The sequence below is a fragment of the Moschus berezovskii genome, chromosome 8, assembly GCF_049115385.1.
Source record: "Moschus berezovskii isolate FMDL1 chromosome 8, NW_MosBer_1.0, whole genome shotgun sequence".
Classification (NCBI taxonomy): domain Eukaryota; kingdom Metazoa; phylum Chordata; class Mammalia; order Artiodactyla; family Moschidae; genus Moschus; species Moschus berezovskii.
The window spans coordinates 60,232,066-60,249,721 of NC_142467.1; the positions used below are offsets into that span (position 1 = coordinate 60,232,066).

The 17,656-nt window shown below is 43.9% G+C and overlaps 2 protein-coding genes across 3 annotated transcripts; one reads left to right on the forward strand and one right to left on the reverse strand.

Annotated features, from left to right (window-relative positions):
• The first annotated feature begins 3,492 nt into the window (after positions 1–3,492).
• On the forward strand, positions 3,493–6,725 carry CD14 (CD14 molecule). Of its 2 annotated transcripts, XM_055431003.2 has the most exons (2): positions 3,493–3,708; positions 3,799–6,725. In XM_055431003.2, the coding sequence occupies exons 1-2, from the start codon at positions 3,706–3,708 to the stop codon at positions 4,918–4,920; spliced, it is 1,125 nt and encodes a 374-aa protein (XP_055286978.1). In that variant the 5' UTR covers positions 3,493–3,705; the 3' UTR covers positions 4,921–6,725. The 2 variants fall into 2 exon arrangements, with proteins under 2 accessions (XP_055286978.1, XP_055286977.2); XM_055431002.2 differs by having other exon boundaries at positions 3,494–6,725.
• A 1,648-nt stretch (positions 6,726–8,373) lies between these two features.
• Positions 8,374–12,261, reverse strand: LOC129559362 (N-alpha-acetyltransferase 35, NatC auxiliary subunit-like). Its single transcript, XM_055431014.2, is given in 3 exon segments — positions 8,374–9,112; positions 9,192–9,274; positions 9,277–12,261. Coding segments are annotated over 3 exon segments (2,397 nt in total). The 5' UTR covers positions 11,185–12,261; the 3' UTR covers positions 8,374–8,706.
• Positions 12,262–17,656: the final 5,395 nt, after the last annotated feature.

Consider the following 17,656-nt stretch of genomic DNA (forward strand, 5'->3'; position numbering starts at 1 on the left):
TGGGAGTTAGTGAAGGACAGGGGAGCCTGGTGTGCTGCAGTCCATGGGGTTGCAAAGAGTCAGACACAACAACAATTTTTTGAAAGCTACTACTTAGGCAAAAGTGCAAGTAAGAACAAATCCAGGAAAGGAAAGTGTTCTTCAAACCAACTTCCTTCCCTTGGATTTAATCCCACTTCTTGGAGTCAGTCAAGGAAGTCTGATTTCTTCCACAAAACATCTAGTTAAATATCTGCAGAACATCATCTTATCCTCCACATCTTCTCTTCAGCTCCAGCATCCATCCCGCCTCCGGTCAATCATTTATTGAGCATTATTTATTTATTTAGTGGAAGCATGGAGCCCTAGCTCTCGGACCAGCAGGAAACCCTCTGAGTATCATTATTAATGCACCATGATCTGGCTATGGAATAGGACCTGGGTCTTGTCCCCTTCCTTTCTCATAATATGAAAGATAAGGCAAGTCCCCAGGAAAAATCTATGCTCTGCCCAGAGTGTCTGCTCAGTTACAGCTGCCCAAACTATTTTTGTTTTTGTTTTTTCTTTTTTTGTGGGGGAGGAGGGCTTGTTTTTTGTTTGTTTTGTTGCACTTATCTGCCTGGCAACACTGTTAACCCTGTAAGAAACAATCCTGTGTCCCATTATAGGCTTAGATGTTTCTTTCTCTAGAGTTCCCACAAGTCCTTATTTTCTCCTGTAAGGCTCCTGTTCACCATGGACTGTAGTTCTGTCTGCGTTTGCCTCCCCCACCTTCTAGAGTACTTGAGGAACTGTGTGATGGTCACATCAGCATCCCAAGGCTTGGCATCAGCTCTGGCACTTGGTAGACAAACGATGGATATTTTTTGAATGAAGCTGTGACTTGGGGACCTTTGCAGAACCATTATTGCCCCTCTTAACTTGGAGCATCTCCCCTAAGATGATGGAATCTTTGAAATCATTTTTAAAAATTGAAGTATAGTTAATTTATATGTTACATTAGTTTCAGGTGTACAGCAAAGTGGTTCAGTCATATATATACACATATATATATTCTTTTTCAGATCCTTTTTCATTACTGGTTACTATAAGATATTGAATAGAGTTTCTGCAGTATACAGTAGATCTTTGTTGTTAAGGCAATGGAATTTGCTGAGGAGTCAGGCTTCAGTAGCCTGGGTCCTCTGAATGCAGAGACTCTGATGAAGACAACAATGAAGGGCTACTGCTACAACCTTAGTGGTAGTGTTGGGATTCCAAGCCTGTTTGTCTGACTGCAGTCAGCTGGTATATTTCACACTGAACTATACTCATATCTTGGTCCTCAGGGATGTCCCAGTGACATGGTCTGGACTTAGGCATGACTTTGGGTATTAGGACATGCCCAACAGGACATACAGGAGGCAGTGTGGTCCAATGTGGGCTCCTTGTTTGGATTGGAGACAGATGTGTAGTTACTTCTGGGAAAAAGGGAAGTGAGAATTCAAATGTTTTTATGTAGCTCTTGGCCCAGAAATCTAGAAGTTCAGACTTACAAAGGCTCTTTTAAAAGTATAGCTCTTCTGAAACTGAGGGCAATCATCAACTAGATCTCTTGAACTATAACTCGCTTAATAAATAATATCATGTAACTTGCCTTCACCAATCAAGCTCACCTTAGCCTTAATCGTTCTTGCAAATTACATACCCTCATGTAGCTTACACAGTATGTCACAAGACTCCATTAATACCTCTTTGTGGGTAATACCTCTGATGTATGGATCACTATAGTAACGGTTCCTTAAACTGATTTTTCAGAAACTTAGAGTCAGCTCTTGTCCAGTTCATATTCCAGCTGATTAAGACTGCTTGAAAGCACAACCCTCCAACCAGGTCTGTGTGAGTGCTGGATAGATGGCCTTTTGATGTCAGAGGGCCAAAACTTCACCCCCAGACCATGCTAATACTACCATTTTATGAACGTCCCTCCCATGAAGAAGCATGTAACTCAGATACACCTGAGCACAGTACCGATTACCTCACCTTTTTTCCTGTCCCTAATTACCTCTTCTGCACCTCCAACCAATCTACACCCTTCACCCATATATATCCGAAGCTCCTTTCCGTTGAGGAGGTAAATGTGAGATTTGTTCTTCCTGCTCCTCAGATACCTCATGAATAAATCCTTTCTACAAACTTCAGTGCTTCAGTGTTTGGCTTAATGCCTGTTGGCCAAACGTACCTGGTTTGGTAACACTTCCCCACCCTCTGGGACATTTGCTTTTCTTGAAAGAGTAGCTGAGTTACTAATTAATCCTCACTCAACATAGGTCTAGCTTTTCCTTCCTAGGACATAGGAATTGTGCTGGGGAGAGGGTAGGAGAGAGCTAAGTGCAAGTGAGAAAATTATATTAGGAATATCTTGTTTCTCAAATTCAGGATAGAGAAGTGGAAACTAAGAGAGTGAGGCACTTGGCCAATGTGTTTCCGTTCAACACATAGACTTCTCTACTTTTAAGAAAGCAGTTACTTTAAAAATTGTGAATCACCACATTGCACACCTGTTACACATAACATTGTACATCAATTATACTTCAATTAAAAAAAATCTATCAGGATTACCTTCTCCTAAGACACACCTGGAGAAGGCAATGGCAACCCACTCTAGTACTCCTGCCTGGAAAATCCCAAGGACGGAGGAGCCTGGTAGGCTGCAGTCCATGGGGTCGTTGAGAGTTGGACAAGACTGAGCGACTTCACTTTCAATTTTCACTTTCATGCATTGGAGAAGGAAATGGCAACCCATTCCAGTGTTCTTGCCTGGAGAATCCCAGGGACAGGGGAGCCTGGTGGGCTGCAATCTATGGGGTCACACAGAGTCGGACATGACTGAAGTGACTTAGCAGCAGCAGCAGCAAGACACACCAGAGCGGGTCGATGAAGATTTCCGCTGTGTCTGCAACTTCCCTGGTGGTCCAGTGGTTAAGACTGCACTCCCAATGCAGGGGTGTGGACTTTCAATTCCTGGTCAGGGAACTAATATCACACAAGCAGCAGGGCCAAAAAAAAAAAAAAAACCTGTTACTTTCTTAATAAACACATTTAAAGAACAAGTCAGCAAAAAACAAAAAAAGGACATGGGGGGAAGCTGTTCTTTAGACCAACTTCCTTCTCTCGAACTAGCCCTTGGAGTCAATAAATGAAGTTTGCAGTCTCGTCCACAAAATATTCAGTTAAATATCTGAGGATATTCAGGGAGTTGAACTTGGGTGACACGGAGTTAATAACAACCACCAAGACTAGGGAAAAGTTATGGAAAGTACCCAGGCTGAATCACTGGGATAGGGGCTGGGGACATTGAGAATCCTGGCCTGAGGAACTGGGAATCTCCCATTCTCCAACCCAGACAAGCCTGGGGGCATCTGAGTCATCCGGGCACTGCCTGGGTCAGAGGAATAGAGGCCTTGCAAGATCCTTCCTGTTATAGCCCCTCTCCTGGCAACATCCTTCATTGCGAAATTTCCAGGAAGAGTAGCGAATGGGGTGGCTGGGAGGAAGAAAGGTGGGGAGAAGAAAGGGGGAGCAGAGCGACATCGCAGGGTTACATAAACTCTCAGAGGCTGCCACAGAGTAAAGACAGATAGGTTTGTGGAGCCTGGAAGCCGGCGTGAGCCACTGTAAAGGAAAGAAGCCACAGTCCAGCCGACAGCCAGAGAGAGAGGCAGAGGCTCTGAGGCTCTACCGACTATGGTGAGAGTGTGCTCTTGGGGCCGAAGCGCGGGCTATTCGGGGAACCTTAGGAACCAGCTCGGGCCGTCCTGGCCTCCGCTGTCTTCCCAGGCGTCCGTGCCCTGCCTGCTGCTGCTGCTGCTGCTGCCGACACTGCTGCGTGTGTCTGCGGACACAACAGAGCCCTGCGAGCTGGACGACGATGATTTCCGCTGTGTCTGCAACTTCACGGATCCGAAGCCAGACTGGTCTAGCGCCCTTCAGTGTATGGTTGCTGTCGAGGTGGAGATCCGTGGCGGCGGCCGCACCTTGGAACAGTTTCTCAAGGGAGCCGGCACCGACCCGAAGCAGTATGCTGACACAATCAAGGCTCTGCGCGTTCGGCGACTCAAGGTGGGCGCTGCACAGGTTCCTGCTCAGCTTCTGGTCGCCGTTCTGCGCGCGCTCGGGTACTCTCGTCTCAAGGAACTGACGCTTGAGGACCTGGAGGTAACCGGCCCGACGCCCCCGACGCCTCTGGAAGCCACTGGGCCTGCGCTCACCACCCTCAGTCTCCGTAACGTATCGTGGGCAACAGGAGGTGCCTGGCTCGGCGAACTGCAGCAGTGGCTCAAGCCTGGGCTCAAGGTGCTGAACATTGCCCAAGCACACTCGTTTGCCTTTCCGTGCGCAGGGCTCTCCACCTTCGAGGCGCTCACCACTCTAGACCTGTCTGACAATCCCGGTCTCGGCGACAGCGGGCTGATGGCGGCTCTCTGTCCGCACAAGTTCCCGGCCCTCCAACATCTAGCGCTACGCAACGCGGGGCTGGAGACGCCGAGCGGCGTGTGCGCGGCGCTGGCGGCAGCGAGAGTGCAACCCCAAAGCCTGGACCTCAGCCACAACTCGCTGCGCGCCACCGCCCCGGGCGCTACCCGTTGTGTCTGGCCCAGTGCGCTAAGCTCTCTCAATTTGTCGTTCGCTGGGCTGGAGCAAGTGCCTAAAGGACTGCCGCCCAAGCTCAGCGTGCTTGATCTCAGCTGCAACAAGCTAAGCAGGGAGCCGCGGCGAGACGAGCTGCCCGAGGTAAATGACCTGACTCTGGACGGAAATCCCTTTCTGGACCCTGGAGCCCTCCAGCAACAAAACAACCCGACGATCTCCGGCGTGGTCCCAGCCTGTGCGCGTTCGGTCTTGACCATGGGGGTGTCAGGAACCCTGGCGCTGCTTCAAGGAGCCCGAGGCTTCGCGTAAGGCCGGGGGAAGAGAGAGGAGAGGAATGAATTGGTTCAGATTGCCCTGGCTGCGGGAGACCCTCGTCAGGACATCCCAACCAACCAGCTTTCTGCCCCATCCTTATTAAAATCTTAAATAGCAGATCCGTGTCATTCACTCAGCAGATGTTTACTGGGCACACTGCCGGGCAGGGAATCCATTATACTTAAACTTTCTTCATCATAACTTGCTAGAAACCAGATCCGCCCTACCATAGAAAAGAACTACGGGGGCAGAAGGGGTAAGGAAAAGTTGTGTGTCCAGGGCTGCGTGGGAGAACCAAGGGTTTCCCTGCGATTAGGGGTTTTCTGAACAGATTACTAGAACATGTGTTAAAGGATGTTTGAATGGTAAACATGCCTGGAAGGATATTGAATGTTTCCCTTCTGGTGCATTTTCCAAGAGCCAGCTGCTCCCTCTCCAAGGTAATAAAACCCAGAGCCATTTGCTTATTCTTACTCTTTTTTTTCCTCCAACCCCCAGAGAGGACAGACAGCTATGCCACTCATTCTATCTAAGCTCTGAGGTTTATAATTTCAGGGTTGCTCACCTATAGTGTGTAGCCCCTCTGCCCACAAAGGTACACTGATTTTCACTCTGTCAGGTAATAACGGGGGAGCTTGAGAATGGGGAACTGATGCAGGATGCTGTAATTTAACCTTTTCTGAACCAGAGATTTTGCAATTATGTTAATATACAAATGTATGATTGTTCTTTGATTTGCAAATAGCATAACATCTTAGACCCTTCACAGCTTCTTTGGACCCCTGCACACAGCAATTAACAGTATGTCCCCTGAACCACATTATCTCAGAGACCCAGGACATCAACCAAGAGGGACTGTTCCTTCTAAGGGTTCCTTCTTCACCACATCAAGGAGGCAGTCACATCCATAAGGGATCTAGATATGCCTCAACGGGGACCTGAAGAGGAGTGGGGAGAGGCATGTAAGCATAGCTCTTCTCCTGCCTGCCTCTCTCCAGTGTCCAGAACCACACAGATAGGAACTGAGAATGCACATTATTACATTGATGGGAGAGTTACACAGGTCATCAGACTACAGACTCCAAGAATCACAGGGACAGCTAAATAAACTGCCAATCTGTGTACCCAAACCTCACTGGCTCCATTCTGTCAATTTTATCTTAGGCCCACAGTCCTGCCCCCTCCCCTCTCTGCACAACTGAGCTTTATTCTACTCACAAAGAGTGTACCCAAGCCAGATAACTTACCTAACAGCTTTTACTCTTGCTTTCATCTGATATGAAAACTGGAAGAAAAAAAAGAAAACTGGAAGGATGCCTTTTGCTGACACAGATGGTTAACTGTCATGGGACCCTCAGGGAGGAAAAAGCCCAGGTTCCCTTGGATGCAGATGTGCAGCTTACTTGGTAGTCAAATTCTGATTTGACCCCTTTAAATCCCACCTCATGTGACGAGTTGACTCACTGGAGAAGAGTCTGATGCTGGGAGGGATTGGGGGCAGGAGGAGACGGGGACAGCAGAGAATGAGATGGCTGGATGGCATCACCAACTCAATGGACATGAGTTTGAGTGAACTCCGGGAGTTGGTGATGGACAGGGAAGCCTGGCGTGCTATGATTCATGGGGTCGCAAAGAGTCGAACATGACTGAGCGACTGAACTGAACTGAACTGATCCTTGTCGCAGAGTGCATCTGTGAGTGCCTCTGGATCTTGGCTGTATGTAAATTCACAACACCCGCATTTTGTAAGTAACATGGCTGTATGTCAGTACCTACAATAAACATCAAACTATACTTTATGGAGTTGCTTGCTTAGTTTTTTCATCTCAAAGTTCTTTCTCAGTTCGATGGATATTATTCAATATATCTGCCTCCCAACACTTTTGCATGTCGATAGTTTTCCCAATACCATTTTTTGAAAAGACATTGAATGGTCTTGGCACCCTTGTTGAAAATCATTTGACCATGTATGTCAGGTTTTATACCTGGGCTCTCTATCCAGTGGTGGTGGTGTGGTTTAGTCATTAAGTCATGTCTTTTGCAACCCCATGGACTGTAACCTGTCAGGCTCCTCTGTCCATGGGATTTCTCAGGCAAGAATATTGGAGTGGGTTGCCATTCCCTTCTCCAGGGCTCTTTCCAATACTACTGGTCAATATATCTGTCTCCATGCCAGTACCATGCTGTTTGGTTACCTCTGTAATAAGGTATGAAATCAGGACGTGTGAGGTCTCTAATTTTATTCTTCTTTTCAAGATTGCTTTGGCTTCTTGGGGTCCCTTGAGAATCCATATGAATCTTAGGATGGATTTTTCTATTTCTGCAAATAAAAAAAAGCCATTAGGTTTTGATAAGAATTTAATTAAATCTGTAAATTGCTTTGGAGAGTGTTGATATAATCCATGAATACGGGATGATTTTCCATCCACTTGTATCTTTTTTCATTCTTTCAGCAATTTTTGTAGTTTTCACTGTACATGTCTTTTATCTCTTTAATTTCCAAGTATTTTATTTTTTGATGCTAATTTAAATGGAATTGTTTTTCTTAATTTCCTTTTCAGACTGTTCATTGTTAGTGTGTAGAAACTGCTGAATTAAAGCAAACAGATTGCCGGGACTTTTATCAGGTACTCTTGTACTTATTTTGGCTGTGCTGGATCATCATTACTGCGTGTGGGTTTTCTCGAGCTGTGGTGAGCAGTGTCTACTCTCCAGTTAAAGACCACGGGTTCAGTAGTTGCAGCACGTGGACTCAGTAGTTGTGGTAGACAGAGTTACTTTGCAGCATGTGGGATCTTCCCAAACCAGAGATCAAATGTGTGTCCCCTGCATTGCAAGGCAGATTCGTAACCACTGAACAACCAGGGATGCCCCAGGTACTCTTAACTACTCATGCATAGTGAAACTGAGAGAAACAGACTCTTGGGTTAATTCCTACTTCCAAAGACCCCTACATTAGACTTACCTACAGAGAGGGTTGCTGACCTCAAAGTCACCTTGAAATGACACGCAAACAGAGGAAACTGCACCTACATCAGGACAAGAAGAAGACAACATCAGAAGTAGAGAGCTTACCCAAGACGCTAGACCTGATTCATATGATCATTGATGTTTCCTTGACTTCTTGGACCTTTGCATATAAATCAAATGTTTTTCTATCATGGGCACGATCCTATGCTAGTTTTTAAAAAAATCAATCCAGTTGTTGCGTTTATGGCCTATAACCTGTGTCTAGTACTTCCAGGTTACTTTAGTGGATTTCTCCACTCCAAGGCTCTCACTGGATGACCCTTAGGAAATTTACCTTATTTTTAAATTTTTAAAAAATTATTTATTTGGCTGAACCAGGTCTTAGTTGTGACACATGGGATATATGATCTTCCTTGGGGCATGCGGGATCTCTAGTTGTGAGAAGATTTACTTTATTTTTTTTTTCATCTCCAATAGTGCATTTTTTGTCAAATTTATTAACCTTTACAAACACTATTTTCACTCATTCATAAAAAATGATTTATGATTAAATCTGTAATAAAACCATATAACATTCACCAATGCATTTGATAAGACTAGTTTCATCATGGAACATAATAAACCACTTTAAAACAGCAGTTTTCATTCACATCATATAAGGCTGTCAAATTAAAAGTATTCCTTATAATGGGCTGTTATCCAAGAAATCCATTTCACTTCATGTTATGTGGTAAGACTGACAGATAGATCCTCTAAGAACAGAATCTGAACGCAGACTCCACCCTTTTGGTCACCGTTTCAGTCTTTCTCTCAAACAAGTTTCACAACCGGAAAATATTTGTGAGCAGAGAAATCAAATTCAGGATGAACCTTGGATTCCTTTTTGTGTCTTCCTGCCAATAACTTCATAACCACAAAGTTGGGTTTGGCAACCTTTAAAATTCTATTGACCTCATGGTCTGGGTTTGGGATATTTTCCAGTATCATTTTCGCCTGCTGAAAGTGCTTACTAGCTGCCACATACAGTTCTGGAGACTGAGGAGGAGGGCTATATTTATTGAGGTCAGACATTTCCTTGAACTGCAGATAGTGCACTGGTGGTGGTGTCATTACACTGCTGAATGGAGCAAATCTGTGCTCATATCGAACTTGTTCACTATCAAGCTCAAACTTGGGTTTTCGTACTTTGCCATCCATGTCAAAAGCTACCATGGTCCCAGTGAAATTGTACCACATGCATATTCTTCTTCTTAAGGCTCTTGTAATAGCTTTGAAAACTTCCAAGTAAAAGTTCTTTAAACATTCCAGCACACATGTTCTGATATGCCTGGCTCATAGTGATCTCTCGGCTCAATGGGCGAACTTTCTTCTTTTTTTTTTTGTTTTTTTACTACTACGGCCTTTCTGCTGCTCTTCCATTATCCTTTCCTCTGCCATCTGAGAGCCATCGGCACGACTTAATGTCGACATCAACCAGGCATAAAGAAATTCAGAGAGATACCAATATATGTAATAATACTCGTGCATGCTGTAGAGCTCCAATTCGAAGCCACTTAGGAGATACTGTATCATAATTCGAAGGTTATGGTAAAGGACCCAGGTACCTAAACAGGCCAAATGCTGCTTGTGGGGCTCCTGTTTCAACAGCATAGTATGAAGGGCTGCATCAACCTTCTCTGCCTCATCCTGCAAGGTAGCAAATTCCTCAAGAATATGACCGAGTTTATCTCTCTGCCGAGCCCTGTTATGTCCATGGATCTGAATAAGACTACAGAATGGCCGTACACAGTGAGTAACAAAAGAGTCAATACAGTCCTTAGCCTGGTGATTATTATATAGGCAGCACTTTGGGGAGAGCACCGGAGGACTGACAAAAGACCGAAGAGCATCTTTCACCATGTCTTGCATGAGATGGATTTCAAAGACCTTTTTGTTATCCACCAGGAAAGTGGTTTGTAACAGAGATCTCGAAAGAACACAAGGTGATTGTTCACTAAATTCACAGAAAAAATCCAGGATACAATGTAAATTTGTTAAATTGACCACCTCACAGACAGTTTTTATTCTATCTATCAATCTTGCAAAATAGTTGACCATTTCTTCTCTTTTTATTATTTTTGCGTATCGAGGGAAGGTGGGTGGAAGTAGTCTCTGGTTAACAAGTGGCTCAAAACCCATCATAATGGGATGATCTCCTTTTGTAGTATCATTCTGGGCCTGGATACCATGATGCAATGAATTATGAATGGCAGAAAGAATATCTGCTGCTTGAACCATCAATTTTTGAGCTTCTGCAACAGCACTGGTCTCTTTCTTAGTAAAGGCTATAAGCACTGTCAGTAACACTCGGGTAAATTTCACTCTGCTGAACACTGCTAAACATTGTTGGTGTTCTAGTTCAACTTCTGGGTCTCTTTCTTCTCCTTGTCGACTTCGAGTACTCTTTACTCTTCTTTGCATGTCATCCTCCACATCTTTTAGCATGCCTGTAACTCGAAGATCTGTCACACTGTTAGCCATTTTAAATCCATAAGTCATTGACTGAAAATCTTCCTCTTCAAAAACAGCAGCTTTATTTACTTTTTCCCTTGCAATGTCACAGATTTTCAAGATACCCAGAGCAAAAGCTTTCATGGCAGGATCTTCTATAAAATCTGGATTATGAATGTAAAGGCACGTAAATACTGTCTGTGCCAAGGAATGGCCTTCTAACCACGTTATCAAACAGCAAAAGCATGTATCCATTATCCCTATCAATTCAGGCAAGGTGAGGTCTTTAATTTTTATGGTGCCATCCTTGATAGCTTGTTCAAAATTGAGAACTTTTCGATTAACTTGGTTTCCAATCATGCCAGCATCCATCTTGGGATCCATCATTTCAATGGCAGACATGGCTTCAAAAAGACCAAATAGCTTATCATGAAGCAGTTCTCCCAACTTTAATTCTCGACAAGCTTCTTCAAAATCTTGGGTTATGTCCACCCAGTTTGTATTGCTTTTTTCCATCTTTTCTGGTATACCATGCTCCCATCCTGGATCATCATCTTCTACAGAAGCTTTCATAACCATTACGCCTACTTCTCTCGTGGCCACCCGCGCCGCCACACACCGTCCAGACTGCGGAAATAAGGACACCTCCTCGGCCGCCGCCGGCGCCCCCTCCCCTGTCCGCCCTTGAAGATTTACTTTAGAAGAAAGAAAGTTCAGTCCTGTCAGACTACTCTTGATATTACTAGGTGGGATCCTCTCACCTGGCCAATAAATAATACCTGCTGTGACCTTCACCATAAATTTGAATTTTCCTCTGAAGTTAAGCTTAATCAGAGCAATAAGCAAAAACTCAATGAAGGAATAAAACTTCCCACAATTATGGGATGGATTTATGTGTTTAATACTAGGCTGTGGTCAAACAAGTTTTAAGGTCCCCACAGTTGCAAGAGGTCACTCACAATTGGGCTTCCCTTGTGGTTCAGACAGTAAAGAATCTGCCTGCAATGCAGGAGATCCTTGTTCAATGCATGGGTTGGGAAGAACCCCTGGAGAAGGGAATGGCTACCCACTCCAGTATTCTTGTCAGAATTCCATGGACAGAGGAGCCTAGTAGGCTACAAATCCATGGGGTTGCAAAAAGTCGGACATGCCTGAACGACTAACACTTTTATCTTGGGAACAATTAAATCATTCTAATAGCCAGCCTAGCAACACTAAGAAACTGGATGGGGAGGCTTATGGACAGTGCCAATTTATAATTTCCCTGAAAGATAAAGATTGGTACAGAATAGACTAAGTCAGATGACCTGAGGATATACTGGGCTGCATCTAATGCAAGTTTCTGGCTTAATTTTCATTTATGATTTTAATAATACTGCTAGCTATGTTATTTATTCTTTGCCTGTTTCACAAGATTAGATTGTTTTTTCTTGCATAGCTAAATGTGTGACAGAGTCTCTGACAAAAATACATAGTTTTATATGAGATCAATGATTGTAATAGTGTAATTCTAGATATGGGAAGATACAACAAAAGGGAATTTTTCCTAGACCATATCATATTAGGAAGACAGGTGGTCCAGAGTCCTTTGATTACTGTTGATAAGACCGAGCCAAATAACAGCACACTGAGTGGCCTATCAGTGAAATATTCGCCAGACCTAGGGATGAAGTCTTCCCAGCACTGTGGGACAAAGTGGTCATGAAATACCTCCCAAAGTATGGCTGAGTTTGTGACCATGAGGAGGCCCTGTCAACTACAAATTGGCACTTGCCATCTGCCTCTACAAGGATTAAATCATGTGCTGCTCCTGTGGCTGGTTTTCAACATCTCCCGAAAGGAGTTCAGGGTGGAGAGGAGAAATGAGACACTCTACGCTCAGGGAAAAACTTGCAGGACAGGTCTTCAGATAGTTGGATATTGTAAGGGGCTGATTTTATGAGCCTAATCCTTGTATCTTCTTATATTTAGAAAAAGCACCAAAATCCTTCATGGTGATAACTGTTCCTTTTGACTAGCAGAAACCTTCTGGAAAAATATGTGCTTGACTCCCTTCACCAAAATCACATAGATGCTGACCTTCTCCCCTTCCTCTCTAGAGCAGTTTCTCAGAGCTATCTGAGGTGCTGTATCCTGGGTTGCAGTCCTCATTTTCCTCAAATAAAACTTAGCTTGCAACTTTCTTGTGCATTTTTTTTAAGTCAACAAGACCTGGAATCAAAGAACACTGGGGATTAGAACACACAAACATCAAGCTATAAATACCTACTTGTGCTTAGCCATTACTACCAAAAGTATGTCATTTTTTAAATAAGCAGATGGGTGTCAATCAGTGCAAAATACAATAAAGACTTGTTAAAACAGTAGACTTTGTTTCAATGGCTATATAAAGGAGGTGGTTTTGTTTTTCTATGCATCTGGTCTGGCAGCAAGTTGTATTATGCATTTAAAGCAATAAATGCCCTGAAAGCTTATATTTGTGCTGAAATCAGAGACCATCTTTTTTTTTTCTTTTTATTAGAGCCATACTAGTGAGTATGAAGTAGTACCTTATTATGTTTTTAATTTGCATTTCTTTAATGACCAAGGATTTTGAGCATCTTTTCACATGCTTGTTGAGCTTCTTTGAATAAATATCTATTAAAATTTTTTGCCTAGTTTTAATTTTGTTTATCTTTTTGCATTTCACTGGTGTATAATGATGTTGAGCATCTTTTACTGCATATATCTTCTTTGGAGAGATAACTATCCAAATCTCTTCCTCATTTTTTTCTTGAGTAGTTTGTCTTTTTCGGAGAAGGCAATGGCAAGCCACTCCAGTACTATTGCCTAGAAAATCCCATGGATGGAGGAGCCTGGTAGGCTGCAGTCCGTGGGGTCGCTAAGGGTCGGACACGACTGAGCAACTTCACTTTCACTTTTCACTTTCCACTTTCACACATTGGAGAAGGAAATGGCAACCCACTCCAGTGTTCTTGCCTGGAGAATCCCAGGGACGGGGGAGCCTGGTGGGCTTCCGTCTATGGGGTCACACAGAGTCGGACACGACTGAAGTGACTTAGCAGCAGCAGCAGCAGCAGCAGCAGCAGCAGGAGGAGCAGCAGCAGTTTGTCTTTTTATTGCTGAGTTGGGGTCACTGAACTGAAAGAACTTCTATCTATATCTTGGATACTAGATCACTGTCAGACATATAATTTACAAATATTTTCTCCCATTTTGTTGGTTGTTTTCCATATTTTGATGTACAAAAATTTTTAACTTTGATGAAATTCAGTTCATCATGTTTTCTTTTGTTGTGATTGATTTTGGTATCATATTTAAGAATTCACTGCCAGATTATATCATGAGGATTAACTTCTCTACTTTCTTCTATGAGTTTTATAGTTTTAACTCTTAAACTTAGGAAATTGATCAGTCTGAGTTAGTTTTTGTGTATGGTCTGAAGTATGGGTCCCATTGCATTCATCTGTATCTGGATATTCAGGTGTACCAGTGCCATTTAATAAAAGATTAATCCTTCTAAAGTAGGAGATAGATGGCACCAGGCTGAACAGTTTCTCCTCTGTGGACAGAAACTCCATAAAGCAGGATGATGGAAGAGGCTGGGCTCTGCCCAGATAAGTGATAAAACACCATATATTCTTGAAGCTAAGGAAACCTCCCTGCCTACATATGTGCAGAAAGGCTCCTTGGAGGTCAAAAAAGATGGGGATGTCACCTCATAGTAAGTGAGGCAATCACCCATAGGCCTCTTCACTAGAATCCAACTTGGCTAAGAGATGCACATACCCACATAGGAGGACCCTGAGATATACCAAATACGGGCTCAGAACCAGGCATATCAAAGTGATTGGCCAAAGAAAACTTGGAAGAAATGCCCCATAAAAGTGATTCAAACCACGATGAGGGTGCGACTCTCTGAGCCCACCCATGGGTCTATCCACATGTGCTATACTCTTTTTTGTCTTGTTTCACTACTTTCCATCTTTGTGGGATTTTCTGCAAAGTCAAAAAGTCAGGGTTTTGTCACTGACCACCGGTCTAGTGGCTAGGATATGGTACCCTGACTGCCTAGATCTGACCTCGATCTCTGGTCAGGGAACTGAAGCCCCATCTCAGGCTGCTGCAAGCAGAGGTCAGGCAAGATCATTTCCTCACTGAATGTTCTTGACGTCATTGTCAAATTAGCTGTCCATAGAAACATGGGTTTATTTCTGGACCCTTACTGCTCTTTGACTAATCTCTGCTTTTATGCCAGTACCACAGCGGACTGTTCCATTACTCTTGCTTCACAGTAAGTTTTGAAATCAGGAAGTATGAGTCCTCCAACTTGGTTCTTCTTTTATAAGATTGTTCTGACTATTCAGCATCTGTTGAAATTCATACGACTTTAGAAGGAGGAACAGTGGTTGAGAGTGAAGGAGTGAAGGAATGAAGTAACTTCAATATTACACTAACACTTTAAAAGAGGTTCAAAGAAAATGATGACCTGTCCTTTAGTTCAGTTATACCAGATGTCGGAGGGTGAAGCCATCTAATCCTGAGACCACTTTTGCTTTTGGAACCTGCCAAGATTGAGGAGAAGACAGTAAATCTGGTTGATCCCGCTGTGGGTGACATTTTGGTAGTAAAATATAATGACAGGCTGAACTAATTACTCCTTATTTTCACATAACGGCTGGTGGTGGTTTAGTCCCTAAGTCATGTCCGACTCTTGCGATCCCATAGACTGCAGCCCACAAGATTCCTCTGTCCATGGGATTTCCCAGCCAAGCATACTGGAGTGGGTTGCCATTTTCTTCTCAACGGGACCTTCCAGACGCAGGGATTGAATCTGGGTCTCCAGTGCTGCACACGGTCTCCTGCATTGCAGGCGGATTCTTCACTGACTGAGCTACCAGGGAAGCCCACATAACAGCTACACAATGAGATATAATAACAGGCATTGTTGGCAAGCATACAATATCAGTATTGATAGGCAAATGTATGGGAAAATACAAGCCTCCTATGCCTACCCCAAACTGATTCCTCCAAAGATTAGGCACATTCATCTTGTTACTATTGCTCCACCTGTTTTATGTACACCGAATACTCCAATACTTTGGCCACCTGATGTGAAGAGCTGACTCACTGGAAAAGACCCTGAAGCTGGGAAAGGTTGAGGCGGGAGGAGAAGGGGAAGACAGAGAATGAGATGGCTGGATGGCATCACCGACTCGATGGACATGAGTTTGAGTGAACTCTGGGAGTTGGTGATGGACAGGGAGACCTGGTGTGCTGTAGTCCATGGGATCACAAAGAGCTGGACATGACTGAGCAACTGAACTGAACTGAAGAAACTGAACATGGAATTTAGATGGTCAGACAGGTATGATTCTTTTGGCTATAACAGATCCTTGGTGAAAAACCAGAGAGGTTTGTGATATAATGTAGAACATATCTGGTCTTCGTCTCCAGTTAAGGGTACAAAGGTAAACCTTTGTAATTACCTAAGCAATAGGAATCTCTCTGATATGCTAATGAGATAACTTTCGGCAGGGTCTCTAGATAACTTCAGGATGGAGGAGGTTGCTCACCAGAAAAAAGAAAACAAAAACTATTCAGGGACTTTCCCTGGCAGTTCAGTGATTAAAACTCTGAGCTTCCACTGCAGGGTGTGCAGGTTAGATCCCTAGCGAAGGAACTAAGATCTCGCAGGCCATGAGAGCAACCAAAATTAAAAAATAAATAAATAAATTGCAGATGAAAGGGCTGGAGTTGGATTCAGTCATATAGTTGATGATTTAATTAATCATGACTCATTGAAAAATGCTGGAAAATGAGGCTCAGGGAGCTTCCTGGTTGGTGAACATACTGATGTACTAGGAAGGCACATCCTCACTGCATAGAAACAGGATATCCTTCACTCAGAACCTTTCCAGGCCTTATCCAATGTCTACTTAAAAAGTGACTGAGCACAGCACAGCTGAGTTCTGTAAGTCATTCTATCAAAGTATGGAAGCTGCAGAAGAAGCATCTGAAGTTAGGGCAGTCTTACTGCAACTGTGTCCTCACCTGTGAAGTTTGGCCAGACTCTGGGGATCTCGTGACAGAAGCAATTTCATCCTACATGGAATATAATTCAATCACAGAAAGGAAAGAAGTACTGATAGATTTGTTAGGTAGTTAGAATAGGAAACAGGAGTCCAGAATCAGTTCAGTTCAGTCCAGTCACTCAGTCGTGTCCGACTCTTTGCGACCCCATGAATTACAGCACGCCAGGCCTCCCTGTCCATCACCAACTCCCAGAGTTCACTCAAACTCATGTCCATCGAGCTGGTGATGCCATCCAGCCATCTCATTCTCTGTCGTCCCCGTCTCCTCCCACCCCCAATCCCTCCTAACATCAGACTCTTTACCAGTGAGTCAACTGGTCGCATGAGGTGGCCAAAGTATTGCAGTTTCAGCTTTAGCATCAGTCCTTCCAATGAACACCCAGGATTGATCTCCTTTAGAATGGACTGGTTGGATCTCCTTGTGGTACAAGTGACTCTCAAGAGTCTTCTCCAGCACCACAGTTCAAAAGCATCAATTCTTTGGCAATCAGCTTTCTTCACAGTCCAACTCTCACATCCATACATGACCTCGGGAAAAATCATAGCCTTGACTAGACGGACCTTGGTTGGCAAAGTAATGTCTCTGCTTTTTAATATGCTATCAAGGTTGGTCATAACTTTCCTTCCAAGGAGCAAGCGTCTTTTAATTTCCTGGCTGCAATCAGCATCTGCAGTGATTTTGGAGCCCCAAAAAATAAAGTCTGACACTGTTTCCACTGTTTTTCCATCTATTTCCCATGAAGTGATGGGACCAGATGCCATGATCTTTGTTTTCTGAATGTTGAGCTTCAAGCCAAACTTTTCACTCTCCTCTTTCACTTTCATCAAGAGGCTTTTTAGTTCCTCTTCACTTTCTGCCATAAGGGTGGTGTCATCTGCATATCTGAGATTATTGATATTTCTCCCGGCAATCTTGATTCCAGCTGGTGCTTCTTCCAGCCCAGCGTTCCTCTGGCGGTGGCTAAAAGACAAGGAAGGGAAAAGCCCGCGAAAATGGAACAAAGGAAGGTCCGAGGACCAGAGTGAGGACCTCAGGTAGAACAAATAGCACTCCTGGCTAGCGCAATTTACATAGGGCAGGCCCGGGGCGGGGGAGGAAAAAACATAAAAAGAGGAGACAAAGGGCCGGAGGTCTCTCTCTCTCTCTCTCTCTCTCTCTCTCTTTCACGCGCGCA

Excerpts from the sequence above, each read along its gene's own strand:
- CD14 (XM_055431002.2), top strand. The coding sequence starts at position 3,706 with ATGGTGAGAGTGTGCTCTTGGGGCCGAAGCGCGGGCTATTCGGGGAAC.